This window comes from Hipposideros armiger, unplaced genomic scaffold (assembly GCF_001890085.2).
Source record: "Hipposideros armiger isolate ML-2016 unplaced genomic scaffold, ASM189008v1 scaffold_641, whole genome shotgun sequence".
NCBI lineage: Eukaryota > Metazoa > Chordata > Mammalia > Chiroptera > Hipposideridae > Hipposideros > Hipposideros armiger.
In genome coordinates this window covers 790,798-816,269 of record NW_017731991.1, presented here as the reverse complement: position 1 = coordinate 816,269, position 25,472 = coordinate 790,798, and the positions used below count along the sequence as shown (strand labels likewise).

The 25,472-nt window shown below is 37.5% G+C and overlaps 1 protein-coding gene across 2 annotated transcripts in view; it reads left to right on the top strand.

Moving 5' to 3' along the window:
* NFKB1 (nuclear factor kappa B subunit 1) overlaps window positions 1-25,472 on the top strand; it is a 96,213-nt gene that overhangs the window by 36,606 nt on the left and 34,135 nt on the right. For both annotated transcript variants that reach the window (XM_019625887.1, XM_019625886.1), the window contains exons 5-10: window positions 6,044-6,192; window positions 15,502-15,665; window positions 17,484-17,642; window positions 19,011-19,115; window positions 21,400-21,491; window positions 23,363-23,501. In XM_019625887.1, coding sequence (XP_019481432.1) covers window positions 6,044-6,192; window positions 15,502-15,665; window positions 17,484-17,642; window positions 19,011-19,115; window positions 21,400-21,491; window positions 23,363-23,501 — 808 coding nt within the window. The remainder of the gene's footprint in view (window positions 1-6,043; window positions 6,193-15,501; window positions 15,666-17,483; window positions 17,643-19,010; window positions 19,116-21,399; window positions 21,492-23,362; window positions 23,502-25,472) is intronic.

Below are 25,472 nucleotides of genomic sequence, written 5' to 3'. Positions count from 1 at the left end.
AAGCAGACTTATATATAGACAGGGATTTTGTTTGTCTTCTCTGCGTAGTTAATGTTTTGTTGTATTTAATGGCGCATTTTGCCTTCTAATCCCAGCCTAACACCTGCGCCATATGCTGTTGGTGAAACAAGTAGGGCATTAAACAAGGTGCGAGAACGTGAACATTCAGAAGACTCAGGATGGTGTTAGCCCCTTGTTCATCTGTCGGAACTTCTGTTTTCTTGTCTGCAAAATGGGGATGATAGTGCCAACCCTGTCTACCTCACAGGGTCGTTGAGAGGCCCAGGGGGGAAGCAGACCCTTTATAAATAAAAGAGAAGGAAAGAAACTGGTGCTTCCATAGTACATGTCACGTGCCAGGCACCGGAGTCCTCACAACAGCCCTCTGAGGTCACTTTATTGGCCCATGCCATAGATGTGGGGCGTGAGGCTCAGAGAGGTTATATAACTTGTGTAAGGCCACTGAGCTCAAAGAGAAAGCTGGGATTGGATCCCAGGTTGGATCAACATGAAATCCCCCGCCTTAAAAAGAAAGAAGCATCTTGACCAAGCATCTTCCTACTCTATGCCAGAAACTGTTAGACATGGCGCTGTACTATCTTGTTGAATAAAGGTTGGTCTGCACTTCCTGGGTGCTCAACAAATAATAAAGAACAATAAAACCCGACTTTTTCATCATTGAGAGGCTCTATATTATGAAAACAATGTTCTTTTTTCCTTTTTTTCTTCTCACTCCCTTTTCCCCTCTCGCTCTTCGTTTCCCCTGCCCCGCCCTCTCCTTCTTCATCTTATATGCTGACTTGCAGCCTAACAGAGAAGAATCAATGCATGATTTATGTCTGTGGCGTGATGTTTTTTATGGAGGATCCTTGCAAGAGTGCACTTCTGCCACCTCACAGCTATGTCTGAGACCTCTTTCTCGCAACACACACCAATAGAACCAAACAAACAGGTTTTTCAGGAAGAACTTTCACGTACCAACACTGTGCTGGGCAAAGGAGAGCTACAAATCACTGGGCAGACTGGACCCGTACAAAAGAAAGGGCGACCGAGCCAAGTGGTAGCCAGTGACATGGAAAATGTGAATGGGCTTTGGAGGTGGACAGACCCAAGTTCAAAGGGCTGCCAACTCACTCCAGTTAGAGGAATATGGCTGGTTACTCCACCTTAATGTTACCTCAGCTGTGGAATGGGGTACCATTACTGACCCCCACAGAGCTGATGCAAAGATTGGCTGAATTAACGTGTTCCCTTCCCTTCCATAAAAACATTAAGTTAGGACGTATATGTGTATGTGCTCTGGGAATTTAACATGCAGGAGAGCTAAGACAGTAATCCTTTGGTGGTTTTATCATCTTCTGGTTGCAGTGAACTTTTCCTGTACCACTCCCATCACATTCCCCCCCAAAATGGACACCAGTGGAGTTTTATAAAGTAGTGAGGAGAGTGTCGTGGAAGATTCAGAATTAGGTCTCACCCTTGAAGAATGGGTGGTTCTAGGTAGAGCAGAGAAGGATGGGACACCCCCAGGTGGTCGGAGCCACTTGAAGGAAACCCTGAGAAGCAGCGCTGAGCATGACAGAGAAAGTATTAAGTAGGACTCTCACCACAGAGCCTTTGCACACTCTGTTCTCTTCTCAACCTCCTGTCTCCGACCCACCCCTTCCCGCGTTATGTTCCTCTTCTTCTTTCAGAGCTCAGCCTTCATTTTCCCTCAGGAAACTTTCTCTGACTTCCTGAACAGGTGAAATCCCTACTGTACATGTTCTTTGTAAGTGCTTCACAGTTACACATTCACATTTATTTGTGACATTCTTTGATTAGTTTTGGTCCCACTCTTTAATTCCCATAAGAATAGGATTGTGTCTGGTTTGCACTCACTGTGTATCCTTTTACCCCCTGACTGACTGCAGGGCATGGAACATAAAAGGGGCTTAATAAATACACACTAAATAAATGGATACATTTTGGTTATCAGTGAGGTAATAGCCTAGATAGGAAAGAGGACTGATATTTGAGATTGTTAATCCCGTTAGATACCAAGCACTGTATCAACTCCTTTAATCCTTAAAAACAATCCTATGAAATTACATGGGTTATTACTTTCATTTTAAAGATGGAGAAACTGATGTCCAGAGATGTCAGCCATCTTTCCCTATTGACTCAGCTAATAAGTAGCAACAGAGTGATTTGAACCCAGCAACCTGGCTTCAGAGTGCTTGGATTTAACCACTTTTCTCTGCTGCTTTATCACGACAGGACAAAGTTAGGTACATAAGTAAAGTCAGGATACATTTCTGATTAAAATTGTGGATTTTTTTCCCTCCTCTTCTTCAGTTATCATCATCATTATCATCACTTCATAGGAAAACTAAGCAGAAAAGAACTACTTCATATGTCACCTCTTACATTCAGGTTGACTCTACATTCTGCCAAAGTGATGTCACATTTACTCAGCGAGTAAACTGGACATTTCAAGTTCTGATTCCCAGAAAATTCTAGACTACTTCTCTTAATCGCCTTTAAAGAAGCAGTACACCCTTCGCCAGAGCATGACAGAGTTGCTTTAAATAAAAGGAGGTGGTTTGCCTAAGTTTGGAATTATCTGAGACTTTGGTTTCCATTTCTTACTCAAAAAGCAGATCGAGCCTGTGGCGATCAGTAGGTATTGAGTCATCAAGCTCCTGGAAGAAAGGCTGAATTTCATCAAGGAAGCCACAAAATCCTGAGTGCCACCGAGAATGATAGCTGCTACTATAATAACATAATTATTACTAGACAATTAACAAACCTTCATAAAATATGGCACTCTGGAAAAAAAGACTTACCCTAGGACTAAAAATGGCCTTAGTTAGTCATTTAATCTAACCCCCTGCCTTTAGACAAGATTTTTAAAAAAATTGTCTCAGGGCAGTTGTATTATTTAAAGATCCCCAGGTATAGGAGCACATTATAGTAATAAATAAGGTAATAAATAATTAACACTTGTGTAATACTGTTATTTATTGGACGGTGTTTTAAAGACTGTACATGCATTAACATATTTTTCACAGCAAACCTGTGAGGTCCTATTATTATGCCCATTTTACAGATGAGGAACTGAACACTGCCCAAGGAAATGATGGAACTGTCTTCAAACCTAGCTAGTCTGCCCCTGCAGTACATGCTCTGCAAGTGTCCCTTGGTAGCTGATGACTCAAATTGTCACCTTTGTCTCCTGGGCTCTAACTGAAAGCTTAATCTGTGTTTAAGCCATTACTGCTTAATTAAGAGCCTGCTATGTCCAGATGCTTTAAAAAATAACCCACCCTTTCTGGTAGATATGGTTGCTTTCTATAAACTTAATTTTCAAGGGAACCACTATTCAAGAAAGTAAAAGGGAGGCTGAATAAAAATCATCAAATTCTCCATGGAACAAATGAATTTTTGAACCAACTTCAAATAGCTTTCAGTCATCGTGGCATTTTATAAAGTTAGAATTCCATTGTCCTCATTTGTCATATAACCTGAAAATAGTATCTTTTTTTTTTTTTCTCTGTCCCCACACTTCAGCTTTCTTCTTTCAGTCAGTATTTTGGAAAGTACACAAAACCCAGGGGCCTCCCTGTCCTTGCCCTGTGGTCTGTGTAAAAACCAGATGATGCCATGCTGACTTGAACTCTTCCAAATGGCTCAAACAGCACATTAGTCACTGGCAAGTTTTTCAGGTCCTTTACCTCACAGACTACCCAGTTCCTCATTCTTGCCACCTTTCAATCATGAAGTAATAGCAAGAAAAAGATGTACTTTTTGAGGACACCTCCTACCTCTTGTCTTCAGTGCCAGTGACTGATTCCTTCATAGCAGTGACACTGAAGGGCCCAAATATCCAAAGTGACTGGGCTGTGATCGCTGGACTCCTTCTGGTGTCCTGCTGAAGTGGACAGCACTTCACCCAAGTGAAGCATTTCGTTATGCCTTCCGCTGTCGCATTTCTGTGCTCTGTGCACTTCACAGTGGAATTAACGTGATTTAGTGCTCTTTCACTGTTCACTCACTGAAGAAGTCCCTATGGAGTATGTCATCATAACAAAGCCTGACTTCAGATGTCAACACCAACGGCACACAACTGGCCTTAGCGATCCAGGGAGTATGTAGGGACAACAGCCAAGTTTGGAGCAAACCCAAAACTTTCCATTCCCTGTCCTGTCCTGAAGGGCAAAGACTTTCTGCCTGTTATAAAAATGAAAGCACTCACTTCATAATTAGTTCTGTGCCCAGAGGGCTGTTTCAAGTGCCATGCCTGTCTAAGAAATTATTTATTTGTGCTTTGAGGTGGTCAAAACCTAATTTAACCCTAACTGTTCTTTGTGATTAGTTTGCTCTGGGAGGACAGGACGCCACACCCACAGGTGGCCCTGTTCCTTGGGAGGGGCTGTTAGAGCATTCAGCAGCAGGCTTTAGCAGCAGCTCTGAGCCAAGGCTCAGGCCGAGAAGCCCTGCCACTTCCAGTGGAGCCACCCTGTTGGTTAGAGGGGAATCTGTCCTTCGCTCTCTTTCCCAACACCCTCTTGGAAATAATCCCAGCTCTTATCACCTTCTCCTGAACTCTTGCAATGAGAGATTGGATTGGGGAAAACATCCATGCTGAAAAAATTCTAGCAAAACCCCTGCATCACTGGGATGACTATGAAACCATTGATGGTATTTATAGTAGAAGTAGACTGGTTGAAAAGGATTCTGTCTGTTTCCAAGAAATTTTACTGGAAAGTGTAGGTTCTTCCTCAGATTTATATCAGAAAGGCTCCCATCAAGGATCCATTGCTAGATGGAATTCCTGTCTATTTTCTTTCCCTCTGAGCTAAAGGCTGCTTGTGCAGATCCAGGTATTCCTAATGATTGTCTAGCAGGGAGACCCTCTACGTGGGGCATGCACTTCCTCAGAAACACACAATATTATGAGCTTGGGAGACAGGATGACCAGCTCTTAGCCCTAAAAGTCCAGGAACCAGGAAACCCTCTCAGTCCTAGGCAAACCACGATGGCTGGTCACCCTTGGAGGGGATATAGTGCGTTTCCAGCAGTTTGGCTGAATTTATGTCAAGATTCTGACTTACATGATTCAGGGAGTTAAATAAAGCCATTTGTCTTTTCCGTTCATATGATTTTAGTGCTGGGGCTTTCTCAAAGAAGGTATCTGTGGTCTTCTATAGGGGTCTAAGGACCAACGAGAGGAGAAAAGGTTTCCAACCTTTCTTTGCTTAAAATGTCATTATCCCCATGCTATTTTCTTTTAATTGCTGTTGTTATCATTTTTAAAGGTATAATAATAAAAAGGATAAATGACCTTAAATAGAAAAATCTGTTCTTTTTAAAATAAGAGCTAAACAGGTGTTATGTCTAAGGATTGGCACTTAGGAAGTGCACACATTTTAACTGAAGGAATTTACTATGGCCTGGGCATATGTCACTCAGTTATCAGAGCTCTTAGCAGCGAGTGCTGCCAAAGGCTGACGTATCCTGACAGATCTCTGCAGGCCCAGTCTGTGGGCTTTATGGGTGGCCGTTGCCAACCTTCAGAGTCAGGTCCCTGGCAAGACGCCCTCCTGCCAAATCTCATGGCAAAGACGTAGGATGCACTGTTTCTACTCACCTCCCCCCTTCCCTTGACTTCTATCATCCATCAATCCCAGTTCTCTTCTGACAGATTGTTTATCCAGCTTTTATAACCAGAAATTGTGATGAGGGTACAGATGAAAATGTGTTCTCGGTTAGTTAGGCAGGGGATGCTTCGTGGCTACACAGCATCCTCCAGCTTGAACAATACAGGCTATATTATAAATCATCTGCTTCCACACACAAAACAACTACCATTAGCATTTTCATTTATTTCTATCCCATCATTTGTTCATCTCACACTTTTAAAAACAGAGCTGTGGTCGTATATGTACAGGTATACCTAACTCTGTATCATACTTTTTATACTTACTGGCTTGTCCTAAGCGTTTTTCCACATTGCAATATAGTCAGATGTACTAACTTTTAAAATGTGCTTCTTACATAGATCTGCAACTATGTGGGACCTGCAAAGGTTATTGTTCAGTTGGTCACAAACGGAAAAAACATCCACCTGCATGCACACAGCCTGGTGGGGAAACACTGTGAGGATGGGATCTGCACTGTAACTGCTGGACCCAAGGACATGGTGGTCGGGTAAGTGTGGGTCCATGTCGCTGTGGAAGCTGGGAGCAGACAGAACATGGCACCCAGGGACTTGGGCCAAAAAGGCCCTTTTCGTTTGGGGCCTTTCCAAGACCAAGAGAAGGCCTAGACATGAAAATGTGCGCCCTCTCTTGGACACTGAGGTATAAGGATTTCCCTGAGACAGCCCAGTTTGCACCTGTGGCCCTGGCCTCATTACTTACAGCACCCCCTTTCATGCTCAAAAGGGGCCCAGTTTGAATGATAAATTATATGGTCACTTGACCTATGATGCATTTGTGCCACTTTTAGCAATATTTTTCTTCTGGAAATAAAGACAAGGACAAATTAGAAGAAGCCTAACTATAGCAGAAATCAATAATTTGTGAATGGTTTTATACTCCTGATGATTCCATTAGTGAAGTATTGATTGTGGATTTATAGTTTGAACATGTTGAGCATGAAGTGGATAAATGTTTCAGTTCTGTGCTGCTTAGAAAGTGCGCACAGATGAGAAGCCAAGGAATGCAAATTTGTTATGGTATTCATTAGACTTGGAATGTAACTACAAAGTGACATATTCATGTGAGGGTTGGTCAGACAGATCAAAAATCAATTTTAAGTGAATGAAGTATTATAAAAATAAATTCAGTCCAAAAGAAGAAATTTTCCATTAATTGATTTTTAATTTTTAATTTAGGTTTAATTTTTTAACAACATCTTTCAGGGTTTCCTAACACTGGTTTAAATAGTTTATGATAAAATCCCAGTTAATCTGGACTATTCATGCAAAAGGAAGGAATTGTTGAAATCAATGGTAATGAAGCTGATGGTAGCATTTCAGGCTTTGAATTCTGATCAAGTTTCAAGTTGGTTGTTATAGGGGAGGTGGAGCTTTCATGTTCCTAGGCATTTCTTTGTTTGACTGTGAAAATATTCAAGTGTGAAAAACCTAGAGAGAGAGCTTTCTTTTAAGTCACTAAAATCTGATTCTTTTGATGTTAGAAAAAAAAAAGACTAGATTGAAGGAAGAAGCTTAAATTCATTTGAAAAATTGAACTGTGCTTTATATAAACTTGTTTCAACATCCTCTTGAAAGACTGGCCTGTTTCCTGTTGTATGTCACAGTTGGTTCATCGTCTGTTTTTGGAATACTTTTACAATTCCTGACTGACCTGTGAGAGCTTTGAAATGCAGGGTAATTGTCAGTTTCAGACTAATTGATCACTTAGCGTTTCTGCACATTTTCTCCAGTAGCCTGCTGTCAGTTTGAAGTGTTTATTCTGTTTGGTCCTGTTTAACCTGTGTGATAATCATATCCTTTAGAGGAAATTATAGATGAAGTTTCTTACTAATAATATTTGTTATTATAAAACTTCCAGTATGTTGTCTATAATTTGGGGTTTCTGTGGTTTGGCTTAGTAATCTTTCAGGATTTTAGAAGGAACTAATAGTTATTTAATTTGAGACCTACAGCAGGAGTTAAAGTAAATTCCCTGTTTCCAAGGAAAGCGAGGAAATCCTTTATTCTCTTGCAGTGCTGGAGTGTGGCATTCAGTAGTTGGGAGAAATTCATTTATTCATTCATTCATTCAACAAACATTTTGAGTATCTAAGCTCCTAAATTTGATCATCAAGATGTGTGCTCATAGCACTATGGGATTTCCTAACCCTATACAATTTCACAAAGAAATTTCATCAAGAAGATGCCACTAGAGAGTTACTGTAGACTCAGGAGACTTTTGTATTCATAGTGTTCTATGAGACATTGGTATTCCCTTTGTAATTTGATTTTTAACTGAGAAACTTCTGCTTACTGTGTTTCCTAAAACACAGTATATCCTTCCTGATTAATTTATCTATCTCACATTTTTTTTTTTTTAAGTTTCAATGTCAGAACCTGTTGGATTTTAGTAAAAAGAACATCATGCTAGTAGTCTGAAAACCAGAATTCTATTTCTGGTTCTGTCACTCTCAATAGTAGGACTGGGGACAATTTGCATGACTTCTTGGGGACTTTAATTTCTTCCCTTATAAAATATGAGTGTTGAGCTACAGAATTTATCTCCAGGCCCTTTTTATCTCCATAATTTTAGACAGAACTAACATTAGCTAATATTATAAAATAACATGAGCAGACTTGCCACATATGTATTTATGATATGTCATCGATTATTATTATTTAGTTCTAACTTGTAGGTAAGAATAACACAGAAATTTAGGAAGATAGCCAGCGTTATTCCTTAGACTTGTCAATACTAGAAATGGAACCAAGATAACCTGTTTTCAATAATACAGCTTAGGCTATGAGTACAGTATAGCTTTACAAGCAGGGCACCCATCCAACACATCAAAAAAGTTATATATATATATATATATATATATATATATATATATATATATATAAAATATATATACACACACACATATATATTTTAAAAATGACACTGAGTAGATAAATAACCTTTAAATTATTAAAACCAAAAGAATTACATTTCTTTGGGGTTCTCATTGAAATTTAGTTTCTATTTTTAAATATATTTCATCTATATTAAAATAGTCATGTTTTAGATAACTAAGTCATGATTACAGGTTTGATTGCTTTAACTTGGGGGATTTTCCCTTTTAATTTTGTTTTGGTTAGCTTTAATTTTGTCTTTTTATTTCTTAGTCATTTATTTAGTTAGCCATTAGTGCCGGTCCTCATAAAAATAGTCTTAGTTTGGTATTATATGGGTAACCCTGAATATCAACAATTTGTTTCAACAGCGTTTTAGTTCTATTTTCACACAATGGAAACTGTTACTTGACTCTGCCTTAAGCCACCTTCCTCACCAATAATCACCACACCCTCTGTTTGCTTCCTGGCAGCCCTGATTTAGAGAGATGGGAAGTCTATTTTTTCTAACTAATGTTCACAGCATATACCAATTGGTAAGCACTGAAAGTAGATATTTAATTACAAAACCACAAAAGAGAATATGGCCTTCATCGATGAGCTAGTGCAGATCATACTAAATTGCTGTTTTTGAGGATCCAGAAACAATTAATTTATTGGCGATTTCATATGGTTCAACCTTAATATACAAGGAGCTATTTAGAAAAAAATAGACAAATATGGCCTGAGGTTGGAAGTATCCAACTTCCAAATGAGGGTGTGAGTTAGGGGCTGCTTGTAAATCTCATGCCAGCTGTGAAGTCAGTGTTTGCGTCCTGAGAGGAAGGAATGCCAAATAGAGGGGCCACAGTAGAATCCCAACCCAATGAATGGAGATTCGAACCTACCCAGAGGACATTTTGAGTAAGAAGAGAAGGGGAAGGGACGAGACAGTACAAATTGGTAACTACAGTATGGCCTCAGGGATAGAAAAGACAGTCTGGGGAATATAATCAGTGAAGTTGTAAATATTTTTAAGGGGACAGATGGACTCATGTCTTGTGAGGGAGACCATTTCATAGTCGGTGTAGAGGCCTGACCACCACACTGTATTTCTGAACTGATGTTGAATAATATTGTATGTCAAATATAATTATGTATACATAAAATAATAATAATAAGAAGAAACAGGATTATAGTCCCAGTCCTATTATTAGGTGTGTGATGACCTTTGTTGTTGGGTTTTTTTGGGGGTTTTTTTGGGGGGGTCAGGTTTTATTGAAGTATAATTCAAATATGTAATATTTGCCCTTTAAAGTGTACAGTTCTATGAATTTTGACAAATTCTTGTATAAGCACCACAGTCAAGGTATAGAATTGTTGTATAATAATGTCTGCTCTTATTTTCTTTTACATTTTATTTTACAAATTTTCAAACAGGTACAGAATTAGAAAGAATACCACTAAGTTATTCTTTGTATCCCAGTGTACCTGTCACCCAGCTTCAACAATTATCATTTGTGTGTGTGTGTGGTATTTTCTTTTTTAAAAATTCATTTCAGGTGTACAAAGCAACATAACAGTTAGATATTTACACCCCTCACTAAGTGATAGCCCCCTTCCCCCAATCTACTACCCCTCTGACATCGTATACAGATGTTATAATACCATTGACTCTATTCCCTATGCTATTAATTAATACATGGGCAATATTGATTTTCATATATTCCTATCTAGATATTTTTCAGTTATTGATATATGATTTAGTGCCATTCTGGTAAGAGAACATTCGGTATGATTTGAATACTTTTAAGTTTATTGAGACTGGTTTTATAGATAAGAATATGGTCTGCCTTGGTAAATGTCTCTGTGCACTTAAGAATGATAGCCTGATCAAGTTGAATGAATGTTCTATAAATGTTAATGAGGTCAGGTTGTTTACTAGTGTTGTTAAAGTCTTCTATATTCTTCCTAATTTTCTCTTTACTTGTTCTATCAATTATTGAGAGGGGGATGTTGAAATCTCTGAATATATTTATAGATATATGTATTATAGTTCTCCTTTCGGTTCTTTAAGATTTTGCTGCTTATATTGTGAAGCTCTTCTATTAGATACATAAACATTTAGGATTCTTACGGCCTCTTAATTGATTCTTTTTTCATTATGAAATGACCCTTTTTTATCCCTGGTAATACTCTCTGCTCTAAAATCTACTTTGACTGATACTAATACAACGTTTTCATCTTTCTTTTGATTAATATTAACTTGGAATATTTTTTTCCATCCTTTTAGTTTTAACCTATTTCTGACCTTATGTTCAAAGTAAATATTCACTGCATATAGTTAGGTCTTACTTTTGTATTCCATCTGACACTCTATGCTTGTTAATGGGCATGCTTAAGTAATTTTATTTAATCTGATTACTGATATGGCTGTGTTTAAATCTATCATCTTGCTACTTGTTTTCTGCTAGTCACATCTGTTCTGTTTCCCTTTTTCTCTTTGTCTGTCTTATTATAGATTAATTGATTATTTGTTATAACTTCATTTTATCTCCTTTTTTAGTTTATACCTCTTTGTACTTTTTAGCACTTGTTTTATAGTTTATACTATACATCTTAAACTTATCATAGTCTACCTTTAAGTAGCATTATACCTCTTTATGTATAGTATATGAATAGTATACTTCCTTTTTTGTCAAAATCAATTTCCATCCTTTTTAAAATTTATTTTTTAATATTTTTTTTACTTTTAAATTAGTTGACATACAAAATTATATTAATTTCAGGTGTACAGCATAGTGATTAGACATTTATATAACTTGCAAAGTGATCACCCCATAAGCCTAGTACCCATCTGACACCATACATAATTATTACAATGTTATTGACTATATTCCCTATCCTGTTCTTTTGAGCAGTGTGATTTCATTTCTCCTCTCTTGACGTTTGTGCTATTGTGTCATATATTTTTCATTGACATATGTAAATATATGTGTTTAAGTAAATATATGTATAAATACATACAAATGTAAATATACATAGGTATTGGGCTATTGGAAAACTCATGACACATTTTTGCAACGAAAAACAGAGAAAAAATATGTCATGACTTTTCCGACAACCCAATAATATAACACATGTTGATGTAAAATATGACACAGTATATTGTTTTTTAATCTTTGCTTTAAACAGTCAGTTATCTTTTAAAGAAATATTAAATAAGGAAAAAATATATTTATATTTATCCACACATTTACCATTTGCAGTGCTCTTCATTCTGTTGCATGGTCAAGACTTCTGTCTGATTTCATTTTCTTTTGCCTAAAGCCCTTACTTTAATTTTTCTTGTACTACTGGTCTGCTGCTGATAAATTCTTTTAGTTGTAGTACGTCTTCAAATTCTTTGTTTTGTTTTTCAAAGATATTTTTGAAGAGTATAGAATTCTAGGTTGACAATGTTTTTCTTTCATGTCCTTAAAATATGCTGCTTAGGGTCTTCTGGCTTGCCTTGTTTCCAACAAGAAATCTCCCGTCATTCTTATTTTTGTTCCTCTTCACATAATGTCTCTTTTTCGCCATCAGCTTTTCAGATTTTCTCTTTACTAGCCTTAAACAATTTGATTATAATGGGCTTTAGGTGTAGTTTTCTTCATGGTTCTTGTGCTTTAGGGTTCAGTGAAGTTCTTGGATCTCTGGTTAAATTTTAAAGCTTGTCAACCATTATTTTTTAAAATACTTTTCCCATCCATTCCTCTTTTTCTTCTTCTTTTGGAACACCAATCACATGTATATTTGGACATTTGAAATTGTCCCACAGCTCACTGATGATCTAGTCTTTTAAAATTTTTTTCATCTTTTTTTCTGCTTCATTTTGGATAGTTCTATTACCGAGTCCTCAAGTTCACTAATCTTGTCTGTCATTTCTAATATGTTCTTAATCCCATCTAGTGTACTTTTCTTCTCTGACATTGTAGCTTTGCTCTTGACAGGTTTGTTTGGGGTCTTTTTTATATCTTCCTTAACATACTAATGCCTTCTACCTTTCTGACCATATGCACCATAACTATAATAGCTATTTCAGTGTACTTGCCTACAAATTCTGTGCTCTGTCTCATTTCTATATATATTTCTATTGATTCATTTCTGTCCTCATATGAGTCGTCTTTTCCTACGTCTTTGCATCCCTGGCAATTTTTGATTGAATGACAGGCATTTTGAATTTTGGATTGTTGCATGCTAGATTTTTTTGTATGCCTTTAAATATTTTTGAGTATTGGGATGAAGTTAAATTTGGGAAGAGTTTATCCTTCCTAGGCTTACTTTTAAGTTTTGTTAGGGAGACTAGAACAGCCTTTAGTCTAGGGTTAATTTGATACCCTTAGTAAGGCATTTACCCTGATGATCCATGTATTACAAGATTTCTTAAACTGTTCCATACCTGTGTGTCCTCCAGTGATTGTTTTGCCTGTTCATTTCTGGTGGTTCTTTTCCCAGCGCTGTGTCATTTCTTCACGTACCTGTTCTGATAGTACTCAGCTGAACACTCAAGGTGGAGCCCCTATACACCTCTGAGTGTCTCTCTGCATGTGGTTCTTTCTTCTCTGGTGCTCTGCCTATAAGTTCTAGCTTCCTTAGCCTCCTCAACATTTTAACTCTGTCTCCTCAACTCAGGGAGATCACCAAGTCCTGTTAGGGGGTCTCCCTTCCTGTGCTGCAGCCTGGAAACTCTAGGCATTAAGCCAGCATAATTGTAGGATTCACCTTGTTTCCCTTTTCTTAAGGATCACTGTCCTGTGTTGCTTGTTGTCCAGTGTCTGAAAACATTTCTTTTCATGTGTTTTTTGTTGTTTAAGGTTCCACTGGTCTCTTAACTCCATTATTACCTGAAGCAGAAGACTGACTTCTACATAGTTTCATTCATTACCAGAGTAAATTTATTATTCACATAATGAATAATAAGAATGTTGTAATTTTTTTTACAGGGATTAAATACTATACATGAAAAGTACTTTATAGATGGTAAAGTGTAAAGTGCTACACAGATGTTTGTCTTTGCCATTACTGAGGAGCTTACCTCATTTTTCTATAGTTGTGGATGTTCTATATAGGAATAAGGCCTAAAAAAACCAAAAGATGGAGGTCTGGTTTCTGAAAAATTGCCTATGCCTCCATCCATATCAGTATGTCATGTTGCATATTTTCTGTGCTGTGTTAATTTATGCGTTCATTGATTCAACAGACATTTATTAGACACCTGTGTGTCAAGTGCTGTTCCATGCACTGGAGATCTCTGCCCTCATGAGCTTAAATTCTCTTAGTGTATTTTCTTCTGTGTGTGTGTCTCAGCTGTCCCACCTTTTTCAGTTACTGTCTGGAAATATATCTCTTTCTGTCTGTAGGCCTCTGTATGAGGGCTCTCATTCTGCCTTCACCTCTTATATTTTCTTTCCCTAGTTTATCTGGTTTTCCCACATGATCTTATTCTTTGTTTTATTCAATCTAGTTCTCATTATATTTCTATTTTTCCTCTACTAATCTTTTTTTTTTCTTTCTAGGTAAAAGCTAGAGTGAATGAAAAGTCCTTACCAGAGCCCACAGGGCTTTAAAAGATCTGTGCCCACACTCACCTCTTTGAACTCCTCGCTTACTGCTGACCGCTCCTTCCTTTCCCCCCAGCCACCTTGGCCTTCCTGCCGTTGTTGTCTTTAGAAAACACCCTTCCTCAGGGTCTTCACACTTGCTGTTCCTCTTCCTTGAATGCTTTTCTTCCACATATCCACATCTTTCCCCTCGCTTTCTTCAAGTGTTTGCTCAGTTGTCATCTTCTCAGTGAGGCCCTATCTGGCCTCTCTCTATTTTAAAGTGCCATGCCTTCTTCTACCTCTCCTATTCCCCATTCCTACCTTAGTTTTCTTGGTAACACTTATTATCTTCTAAATTATACTGTCAAATTTGCTTTGTTTCTTCTCTGTTGCACTAGCATGAAAATTCTATGAAATTAGGGATTCTTTTGCTGCTGACAAGAGTCCTAGGCTAGGACTCAGCCTGGCACTAATAAGGAGCTAAATAAATATTTGTTGAATGAATGAGCCTCCTTAGTAAAGTGCTGCTTTCTTTGTTTGTTGTATTACATTTAGTAAATATACTTCTTTGTTTCATGTACTTTATTTAAATTAAATGGCTGGAGAATTTTTTTTTTATTTTCTTTAAAATCCCTTAAGTTGCTTTATTTAGCTTATTAACATATTTTGTTCTATAGCCTTCATGAGATAAAGGGTTCTCCATCCTTGATGACAGGTATACCTTCAGGCCTGAGTCCCTGTAGAATTAAATGACATTCTAGTAGTAATAAGTCATTCCAATCTTATAGATAACCTAGGAAGAGACAGAATTCCAGAAAAGGGAACCCTCAAACAGGACATAGACCTTAAATCTCACCCAGAAACCCAAAGATATCCAAAAGAAAAAAAATTTTTTCAAAATAGAATAGTCCTATGATTCTCAAAAAAAGTTATAAAAGTTAGTACTATGTTTGGAATTACAAGATTTTTATACAACTGTCCTAGAAAACACTTTAAAATGAGTTTAGGTAGAACTTCCTATTGTTATATATACATGTGTACCCTACTCCCCTAATCATAATTTGAAAGTCTAATAAGCTCTGAAAACCAAAAGATTTTGCTAAGTTTACCACAGACTCATTTGGTGGCAAAACCACCCCATCTGCCCTGCTGTGTAACTGGTTATAGTCTTTATGTTTCCATTTGGTGAGTCTACTTTATATGCCTCACTGCAGAAATAGCGATGTGTTTGATTATGATTTGATTATAGCAACTGAGGACTTTTTTTAACTCCACTTTGCTCAAGTGAAACCATACTCTCTAGTCACTGACTGCCTAACTTTTGGTTGTTGTTGCTGCTGCTGTTTATGTTTTATCTAGCTTTGCAAATCTGGGTATACTTCATGTGACAAAGAAAAAAGTATTTGAAACACTGGAAGCACGAATGACAGAGGCGTGTATAAGGGGCTATAATCCCGGACTTCTGGTACATCCCGACCTTGCCTATTTACAAGCAGAGGGTGGAGGAGATCGGCAGCTCACAGGTGAGCATCACTCCCAGCCTGGCTCCTTTGGGAGCTCAGGCTCTGATTTTCTCATTTGTAGACTATGGACTCATCTGTATGCCCCAGATTTCTCTTTCTCCAAGTCTGTACCCCGAGCTACTCCCACCCTTTCTCTGCTCGAGAATCTTGGATAGCATCCTGCTACCTCTAGAAGAAAATCTCTATCTCCGTAGCCTGGCGTGCAAAACCCTCAGTCTGGTGCCAGTCACCTTTCTAGCCTCATCCCCAGTCCCACCCTGTACCCACTTCTCCCCATCACTGCCCCTTGGACACCTCCATCTTTAACATTTGTATGTGTATTTCTCTACCTACAACACCCCACCCTTCCCTTTTCAACCTGTCAAAACCAATTCATAATTCAAGACTTAATTCAAAAACACCTCCTCTGTTATACCTCCCCCAGCTCACTTATAAGGAATCTTTCTTCCTTTCAACTCTTCAGGCACATTATAAACTATTCTCTTCATCAAAAAATGCTTTGATTTTGTTTTCCTGCCTTTACTGGTTTGGGTTTTTTTTCTTTCAACCATGTCCCACCACATGCACCATTTCTGTTTTTATATGTTCTCCTTTAGTCTCGCCACCCTGTCACCAGCTCATATTCATGTAATCCAAAAGCAGTCGTCATTTTCCCACTAAACATATTCCATCTTCTAAAGAGGTATCCAGACTGTAAACCTAATCATCTTTGACTCCACCTTCTCCCTGTGCTACATCTCCCATTAGTGGTCCAGCAGTGCTGTGCTCTCTCTGCTGCTCCACTCCTCACTCCATTTCGTTATGCTGTCACTCCTAATCCAGTTTACACCCTATGTCCCAATGGATCTTACTGAGGCCTACATCTCACCACTACTTAGTGTCTGCCCTTTACCTGCAAAATCCAGATTCTGGAAGATGGCGTTGTAGACCTTCCAAGAGCTGGCCCCAGTCTGCATTTCCAATTCTGTTTCCCACCACACCCCTTCATGTCAAACTGAACTGCTCCGTAGAAGTACCATGATTTCTTGCTTCCTTGCGTTGGCACGATCTTCCTCTACTTCCTTCTGGAATGCCCTTATTCACCCTCTTCATAAGTTGAAGTTCTGCTGTCCCTTCAAGTTGTAAAGCAAATGTCTCTTCTGCTCCAAAGCCCCTGGAGCCTCCCCTCCTTTGAAATTCCATATCTCTTCATCTGTAGCTCTTTGACAGTACTTACCACTTGAATTATCACCTTTTAAGATACAAGGTTTTAATTACGATTATATCCATCATGATTATATCCAATATTATGTCCATCAGCATCAAAGAGCCATCAGGAGGGAAGGAAGGAGACAAATGCAACAACGGAGTCATTCAGTTCCTTCAAAAATACTTTTTGAGTACCTACTATGTGCCAGGCCTGGTGCTAGGCACTATGAAACAAACACAGTCTCTGTGCTCAAACAGCTTTTTGAATACTGAATTTTCATATTTCTGAATACAACTGATGCATAGTTGGCTTACTGCCTTCATTCCATCACATCCTTTGTGCCTTCAACTCTTATTGTAGAAAGGAAAGGGAGAGTTCCAGGGGACCTAAGAAAGCAGAAGTGGAGAACAGTTTTTACTGTAATCCAGAGGAAATGCAAGTTTTTGATATCTCTAATTGTGGATAACATAAACAAGAGAAACTTAAAAATTTTGTTAGCAACATGAAGAATTTCAGAAGAGATTTTTTTTTACGTCCATGTTACTTGGGCTTTGTAAAAGCATCCTATCTAAACTGTTCATGCTTTTCTCTTCCCCTGGGCATGAATGCCCTGTGCTGTATGGTCCTAGATCGGGAAAAGGAGATCATCCGCCAAGCAGCTCTTCAGCAGACAAAGGAGATGGACCTCAGCGTGGTACGGCTCATGTTTACAGCTTTCCTTCCAGACAGCACCGGGAGCTTCACCAGGCGCCTGGAACCCGTGGTATCAGACGCCATCTACGACAGCAGTAAGTACTTGTCTCCTCATGGGAGAGGCAGCTCCATATAATGTCAAGAACAGACTTGCAGCCTGCCCTGGCAGTTACGTACACGCTCTGATTCCAGGAGTACGTGGCTTCATCACTTGGAGTCTCATGTTTATCATCTACAAAATGTGAACACTAAAATCCAATATAAAAAGTGGTCTAAACTAAAAGTGAAATGTTGTAAGGTGCTCAATAAATGTAGTTCTCCTTCCTCAGCTGTGTATTTTAGTCTTTTAGATACAGTGCCAGACCTCTTATTACTTATGAATTCTTTGCTCTGAGGATATATTGTTGGTGCTCTTAGATGGGAAAAGTAATCTCGTTTTTTTCATTGGGACACTGAAGCGAAGTTAATAAAAGACAACTGTTATTCTTATCCACCTTCATTTTCACGTGTTATAACTATCAAGATAGGAACTTCAAGTTAACTGAATGAGCGGTATATATTAGTACATGGCTTCACAATTCTATTTCAGTTTATAGTTCCTAGAATTTTTTTAAGAGTTTCACAGTGGTCTTCAGCATTTACCATGCAAATTTCTTGTTTGCTATCTGTGGGATGTATGAAACAGAGATTTCCAAAAAAGCCAGCAAGTGCAGTGCTTAGGCTCATTGAAAGTATATAGAGTTTGGTCTAAGTAGAAAACTCCATGCTCCAAGTACAACAACTAACTGATTTCTCTAACTTAAACAAATCTGAAGGGAAGTGAAAGAGTTATAAAATGATGTAGACTCATATACCAGAGATCACCTTAGCATGCAGCTGTTGGAGAAAAAAAAGACAGAAAAAAGGAAGCTTTATACTATTACCACACAAAACTTTTTCCCCCTAACCACATAGAATTCTAATTTAGTTTGGGGAAAATAAATATAACATCTCCATTTTTCTTTTCTGTAGAATAAAAATTAATAGTTTTTAAAAACCGTGCTTCTCCTAAATTTCTAGGACATTTGTAAATGGTATATGAGTATCATGGAAATAAGTTTGGGGTGAAAGCCTGGACCCAATTGAAATTCCACAAATGCATTGGCTTTGTACTTGCCGGAACATCAGGAGCGCTCTTTCTCTTTCTGTATTCATTTCTTCCTGTGTTACTGGGAGAAACAAAGATTGCTCTTTTCTGCCTCATCCATTTTACTGATAATGAATGACCCTTGCCCAAGAAGTGCTCTGAGGACTTGCGAAGGCATTTTTGTTTTATTTGTATCCTTGTTAAAACAATATGCATGAAAGCATTTATTTAAACTTTCTTCTGGTTAATGTGTGCTAAGGGTAGGGTCCCTCATATGAGATTGGCTTGTGAAGCTGAGGATAAACCATGATGTCTGTTGTTTTTCTCCTGTGGACAGAAGCCCCCAACGCATCCAACTTGAAAATTGTGAGAATGGACAGGACAGCTGGATGCGTGACTGGGGGGGAAGAAATTTATCTTCTCTGTGACAAGGTTCAGAAAGGTAAATATATGCTCTGATCTCAAGATGTGAAATATTCTGAGTGTATCTGTGAGTCACTTAGCAGTGGACCCAGTTAATATCCCTTTTCTGCCATAGAACGCCTTTTAAAATGTGCACATTTTGCCTCTTCCAAATTGAAGTTGCCTGTTATTTTTTTAACCCAACTAATTCATTTAAAATTTTCAACAGAAGTAAAGGGAAATTTAAAAATAGTAGTAATCACAATAGTAATCAGTGACATTTCAATGTTTTTATACTTTAAACATTGGTATCTGAATTTAGTTAAATTAAAATAAATGAGTAATAGTCCATGCTTCAGAGAGAGAGAGCGAGAGAGAGAGAGAGAGAGAGAGAGAGAATAAATAATGTTTTATGTGTGCTATGTGCCACTAAGTTAGCTCTGACCCCTGGCGACCCTATGAATGAGTGATGTCCACCATGTCCTGTCCTCAGCAGCCCTGCTCAGCTCCTGGAGACGCAGGAAGCGTCTGGCTTCTGCCTATGGCTTCTTTTATGGAGTCAATCCACCTCATATTAGGTCTTCCTCTTTTCCTGCTGCCTTCCATTTCTCCCAGCATTATTGTCTTTTCCGAAGTGCCCTGCCTTTTCATGATGTGCCCGAAGTGGGACAGCCTCAGTTTTGTCATTTTTGCCTCCAGTGATGTTTCGGGCTTAATTTACTCTAGGACCCACTTGTTCATCTGATGTTTTACATAGTATAAAATTGTTTATTGTATTTATCTTACAGTGCTTTGTTGCAACACAGAGAGAGCTTCTCCAAATACTTTCACATGACACTGTGATGTCAGCTAAGAAAAAGAGAATGAGGATTATAGGGAAACTACCACAGCATATTCCTCTCATAATTTTTACTTTCAGAAAAGGTTCTTGGCATTTATCTCTCATTAGATATAGTACAAGATTGATATGTTAACAAAAGCTGAAGGAGGTTATGTTGTTTTCTCAAATGTCACTTATTTTTAAAATAAAATGATAGAAAATATAGTATAATAAAGATCTATTCACTGTAAAAGTGATGAGCATTTTCAAAGTAAGCAGATGCATACCTGGAAATATAGCACCTAAATAAAAGAATTATGGCTTAAATAAAAAAGAAAATTCTCATTTGAGGATATACGCTCTGAGGTAAAAAGTCAGAAGAAAATGGGATCAGATACCAGATTTGAAAGTAAAGATATATATCTTTATCCAAAAAGAGTTTATGCTTTCTCTTCTAGTCCTGTTATCAGCGTTCTTTTAACTCATTCTATCCAAGTCGTATGCATTTCCAGATTCCTGGGTGGGCATACTATGAGTAGATACAACCTGAGTTACCTTTATTTGCAGGTGTGATTCTTAAGCATTGCTATCATATTGGAATGGCTTGTTAAGAGAAGCCTTGTACCAGATTTAAACAATCTGAATAAACAAGTCCACGGTAGTCCTACCTGAAGGCAAAGGAATAGTGCAGTCCTTCCTATGAGATGGGAAGTACAGCCAGGGAGATGCCAACCTGAGTTATATTGTCATATTTCTACAGAAGTAGAATCTATGACTGAAGTGTGGAATTTAGGCATTCTAAGTTAATCCACAGGGACTTGACCAACATAATGTTTTTAACAGTTTCTCACTAAGGATAAATAAAGTATTATAGGGAGGAAGCATAGTAGAATGTTTAAGCCGGAAACTATACTATCTGGGTTCCAATCTGGGTTCCAATCGTAGCTTCTCCATTTACTACTGTTCAACCTTGGATAAGTTACTTAACTCTCTGGACTCCAGCTTCTCTTCTGAAAAACGAGGCTATTAATAGTACGCCCGCATCACAAAGTTATTGTGAGGCTTGAATCAGTTTATATATACATATAAATCACTTAGAACTGTGTCTACCATATAGTAAACTTCATGTAAGTTAAATATTATGTAAATCTGTTTCGAGCTGAACCACCTTTTCTGATATTCCTCACTATTCTTCATGTTTCTCAGGGGTGAATTGGTTTAGGGATGGAGAAGTGGGACAGTCAAAGACTAATTAAGAGAAATCTCTGATCGAATAGGTAAATAGAGTATTCTGTTATTGTAAATGAAACTTGGGACCCATTACTGCCGTAACTAGTAAGAAATATTCAGTGATTTGTGAAAGTTTTTAATTATTCAAAAGTTTATGGCATAGTAATTACTTTCAAAAAAGTTGGTAGAATGTGGAACCAACTTTATTTTTCAGCATGTTTATAAATATTATTACACTATGTGAAATTATACACCTGAATGCGACTGTTTGCAGATGACATCCAGATTCGATTTTATGAAGAGGAGGAAAATGGTGGAATCTGGGAAGGATTTGGAGACTTTTCCCCCACAGATGTTCATAGACAAGTAAGTGGATGATGATGATGATTTTACATTTCCTGCCTTGTTGAAATTCAGTAGTTTTCAAATATGAGAAAGGAAAAATCATAAATATTTATTTAACTTTCATAAATTAGTACTATTCTTTAGACTTTTGCAGGTCTTTCAGAAAAGTTACCTACTATAGAATTATGGGCAAGGCTCTATAAAACCTTTTGGCTCTAAGATGTTACATTTGAGTATCTGATCACCTTGCCATTAGGCAGTGCCCTCGGGTCCTTTAGTGGAAATGTTTTAAGTGTTTGTATTTAGTATATTCAGGCTGCCATAACAAAACATCATAGACTGGGTGGATTAAACCACAAAGATTTATTTTCTTACAGTTCTGGAGGCTAGAAGTTCAAGATCAAGTTCTGACAGCGTAGGTTCCTGGTGAGCGGTCTCTTCCTGGCTTCCAGACAGCTGCCTTCTCACTGTGTCTTCTCATGGTGGAGACAATGAGCTCCCTGGTGTCTCCTCTTATAGGACACTAATTTTGTCCAATCAGGGCTCTGCCCTCTGACCGCCTTTAACCTTAATTATATCTGGAAAGGTCTTATCTCCAAAGACAGCTATACTAGGAGTTAGGGCTTCAACATACAAATGTGGCGGTGGGTGGGACACAATCAGTCCATAACAGTGTTCTACTGGAGTTATTGTGGGGAAGCCTGTGAAAAGGGTATTCTAATGAAAAATGTTAAAAGGAGGACTCTTCTAGTTGAGGCCGATGTTATCATGAGAAATCAAGATTTCCCAGTGACAACTGAGTATATGACTAAGAGATGAAAATGCTAAATTCTCATCTTAATGACTACTCTGAGTGACTGAGGAATACTATTTTCACAAAAAAAATTGGAAACAATGCAAATATTCATCAATAAGTGGCCAGTTAAATAAATTATGTTGTGTCTTTGTGATGGAATATTATGCATTTATTAAAAAGAATGAGTACTCTATGAACCAATATGTAAAGATATCAAACATACAACATTAAATATTTTTTAAGGATGGATATAAAATAAAGTGTATATTTAAAAGATTCACTGTTCATGTTTGCATATGCATAAAGAAACTCTGAAAGAATACAAAAGAAATCAATAACTTCTCTGTGTTTACCTCTGGGGGATGGTCTGCTACAGGGTAGGAGTTGCCGGGGTTGGAGACAGGAGTGGCAAGGAGGAATTTCTGTGTATGCCATTATATACTTTTTGTATTTTATAAAATCTTGATCCCTATGAATATATAATGTCATCAAAAAATCAAACTAAAAAATTTAAAAATGCCTAACTATTCCAGCACTACCAGAAACAAATAAGAAAGCTATCTTAGAGGTGTTACGAAATACCCTGCATTATGCCAAGAGCCTGCACCTTTCTCACCTTAAAATACACTGACCCTGTGATGATGCCTCACTTGCAGGATTTAGTTTCCTTTCCTCATTGTTTGGCCTGCAGGCTGATAGTAGTACCACCTCCCTCATCTCTCTTTCCACGTCCAGTCTTTCTAATGTTGGTGTAAATAATCATCTTAGAGGCTTTTAAGGCTGATTAGAAAGAGGAGAAGGTGTATGCAATGTATTTTATTCACATGGTTGTTTACAACTGGAAGACATTTAAAATATTAGACAAATGAAATAATAAAGATTTGCAATATATTCGCATAATCTTGCTTCAGTTTCATAGTGTTGATTTAATAAAAATGTATGGGTATAGAAATCTGAGTTTGTAACTCTCTCTAGGGTGCTGTGCTTTTTGTACACTGTGTCTAAACTTTGGGCATAAAGAGTGTTTTTAATGAGTAGCATTGCTGGGGAAAAAAATGTAGTCCTACCCCAACATTTGGATCTTTGTATACTGCAGTTTGCCATCGTCTTCAAAACTCCAAAGTATAAAGATATCAACATTACAAAACCAGCCTCTGTGTTCGTCCAACTTCGGAGGAAATCTGATTTGGAAACTAGTGAACCAAAGCCTTTTCTCTACTACCCTGAAATCAAAGGTAACTTGGCTGTTTATACTCTTGCTTATTGTTCCAATAAGAGGACTTGTTGATTAGAAAAGATCAGTTAGTCACCTCCTTTGAACAGCTTCCTAATAACTTGCCCCCGGGTCCATGGTTCTCATTTTTGTTGTTATTGTTGTTGTTCTCAATGCTTTTATTTAAGTTTTTATTATTAGTTTCAAGTGTACAAAACAACATAGTGAGTTGACATTTACACACCTCACAAAGTAATAACCCCAACAAGTCTACTACCCTTCTGACTCCATACACAGCTATTACAATACCATTGACTGTTTTCCCTATGCTGTACTTTACATCCCATGACTATATATATTTTTAATTGTAGTTGACATTCAATTTTACTTTCAGGTGTACAGTGTAGTGATTAGGCATTTATATAATTTATGAAGTAACTCCCCCAATAAGTCTAGTACCCATCTGACACTATACATAGTTTTTACAATATTATTGACTGTATTCCCCATACTGTATTTCACATCCCCATGACGATTTTATAACTACCAATTTGTGCTTCCTAATTCCTTCACCTTTCTCATTGATCCCTCATCCCCCTCCCATCTAGCAACCATCAGTTTGTTCTCTGTATCTATGAGTCTGTTTGTTTTGTTCATTCATTTATTCTGCTTTTTAGATTCCACGTATGAGTGAGATCATGTGATATTTGTCTTTCTCAGTCTGACTTATTTCGCTTAGCATAATACCTTCTAGGTCCATCCATGTTTTTGCAAATGGTAAGATTTCATTCTTTTTTATGGCAGAGTAACATTCCATTGTATAAATGTACCACAGTTTCTTTATCCAGTCGTCTATTGATGGGCATTTTGGTTGTTTCCACATCTTGGCTATTATGAATAGCACTGCAGTAAACATAGGGGGGCATATATCTTTTCAAATTAGTGTTTTGGATTTCTTTGGATAAATACGCTGGGAAAGGAAGAAGTAAAACTCATTATTATATAGATAGCACCCCAGAGATTCCACCAAAAAACTATTGGGTTGTTGGAAAAGTCATGATGTATTTTTTCTGTGTTTTTCATTGCAAAAATGCATCATGACTTTTCCGACGGCTCAATATTAGAATTGATGAATGAATTTAGTAGACTAACAGGATATAAAATTAATATTCAGAAATCAGTTGCATTTTATACACCAACAGCAAATTATCAGAAAGAGAAATTAACAAAACAGTCCCATTTACAATTGCATCTACACACACACACACACACACACGTGTGTGTGTGTGTGTGTGTGTGTATATATATATATATATAATAAATTTAAACAAGGAAGTAAAAGATCTGTACTCAGAAAATTATAAGACATTGAAGAAAGAAATTAAAGAAAATACAAATGAATGGAAATATATACCATGTTCGTGGATAGGAAGAATTAATATAGTTAAAATGTCCATACTACTTAAGGCAGCCTATAGATTCGGTGCAATCCCTATCAATATACCAATGGCATTTTTCACAAAACTAGAACAAATAACCCTAAAATTGATATGGAACCATAAAAGACCCCAGATAGTGATGGCAATCCTGAGAAAGGAGAAAAAAGCTGGGGTATTACACTACCTGATATCAAATTATACCACAAGGCCATAGTAATCAAAGCAGCATGATATTGACATAAAAACAGACATATATGTCAAAATGGAACAGAATAGAGAGACCAGAAATAAATCCATGCCTATATAGTCATTTAATCTATGACAAAGGAAGCAAGAATATGCATTGGGATAAAGACAGTCTATTCAATAAATGGGAAAACTGGACAGGTACATGCAAAAAAAAATGAAACTGGACCACCTTCTTACACCATATACAACAATAAACTCAAAATAGATTAAAGACTTAAATGTAAGACCCTAAACCATAAAATTCCTAGGATAAAATATAGGAAGTAAACTCTCAGGCATTGCCCTTAGTAATATTTTTACTGATA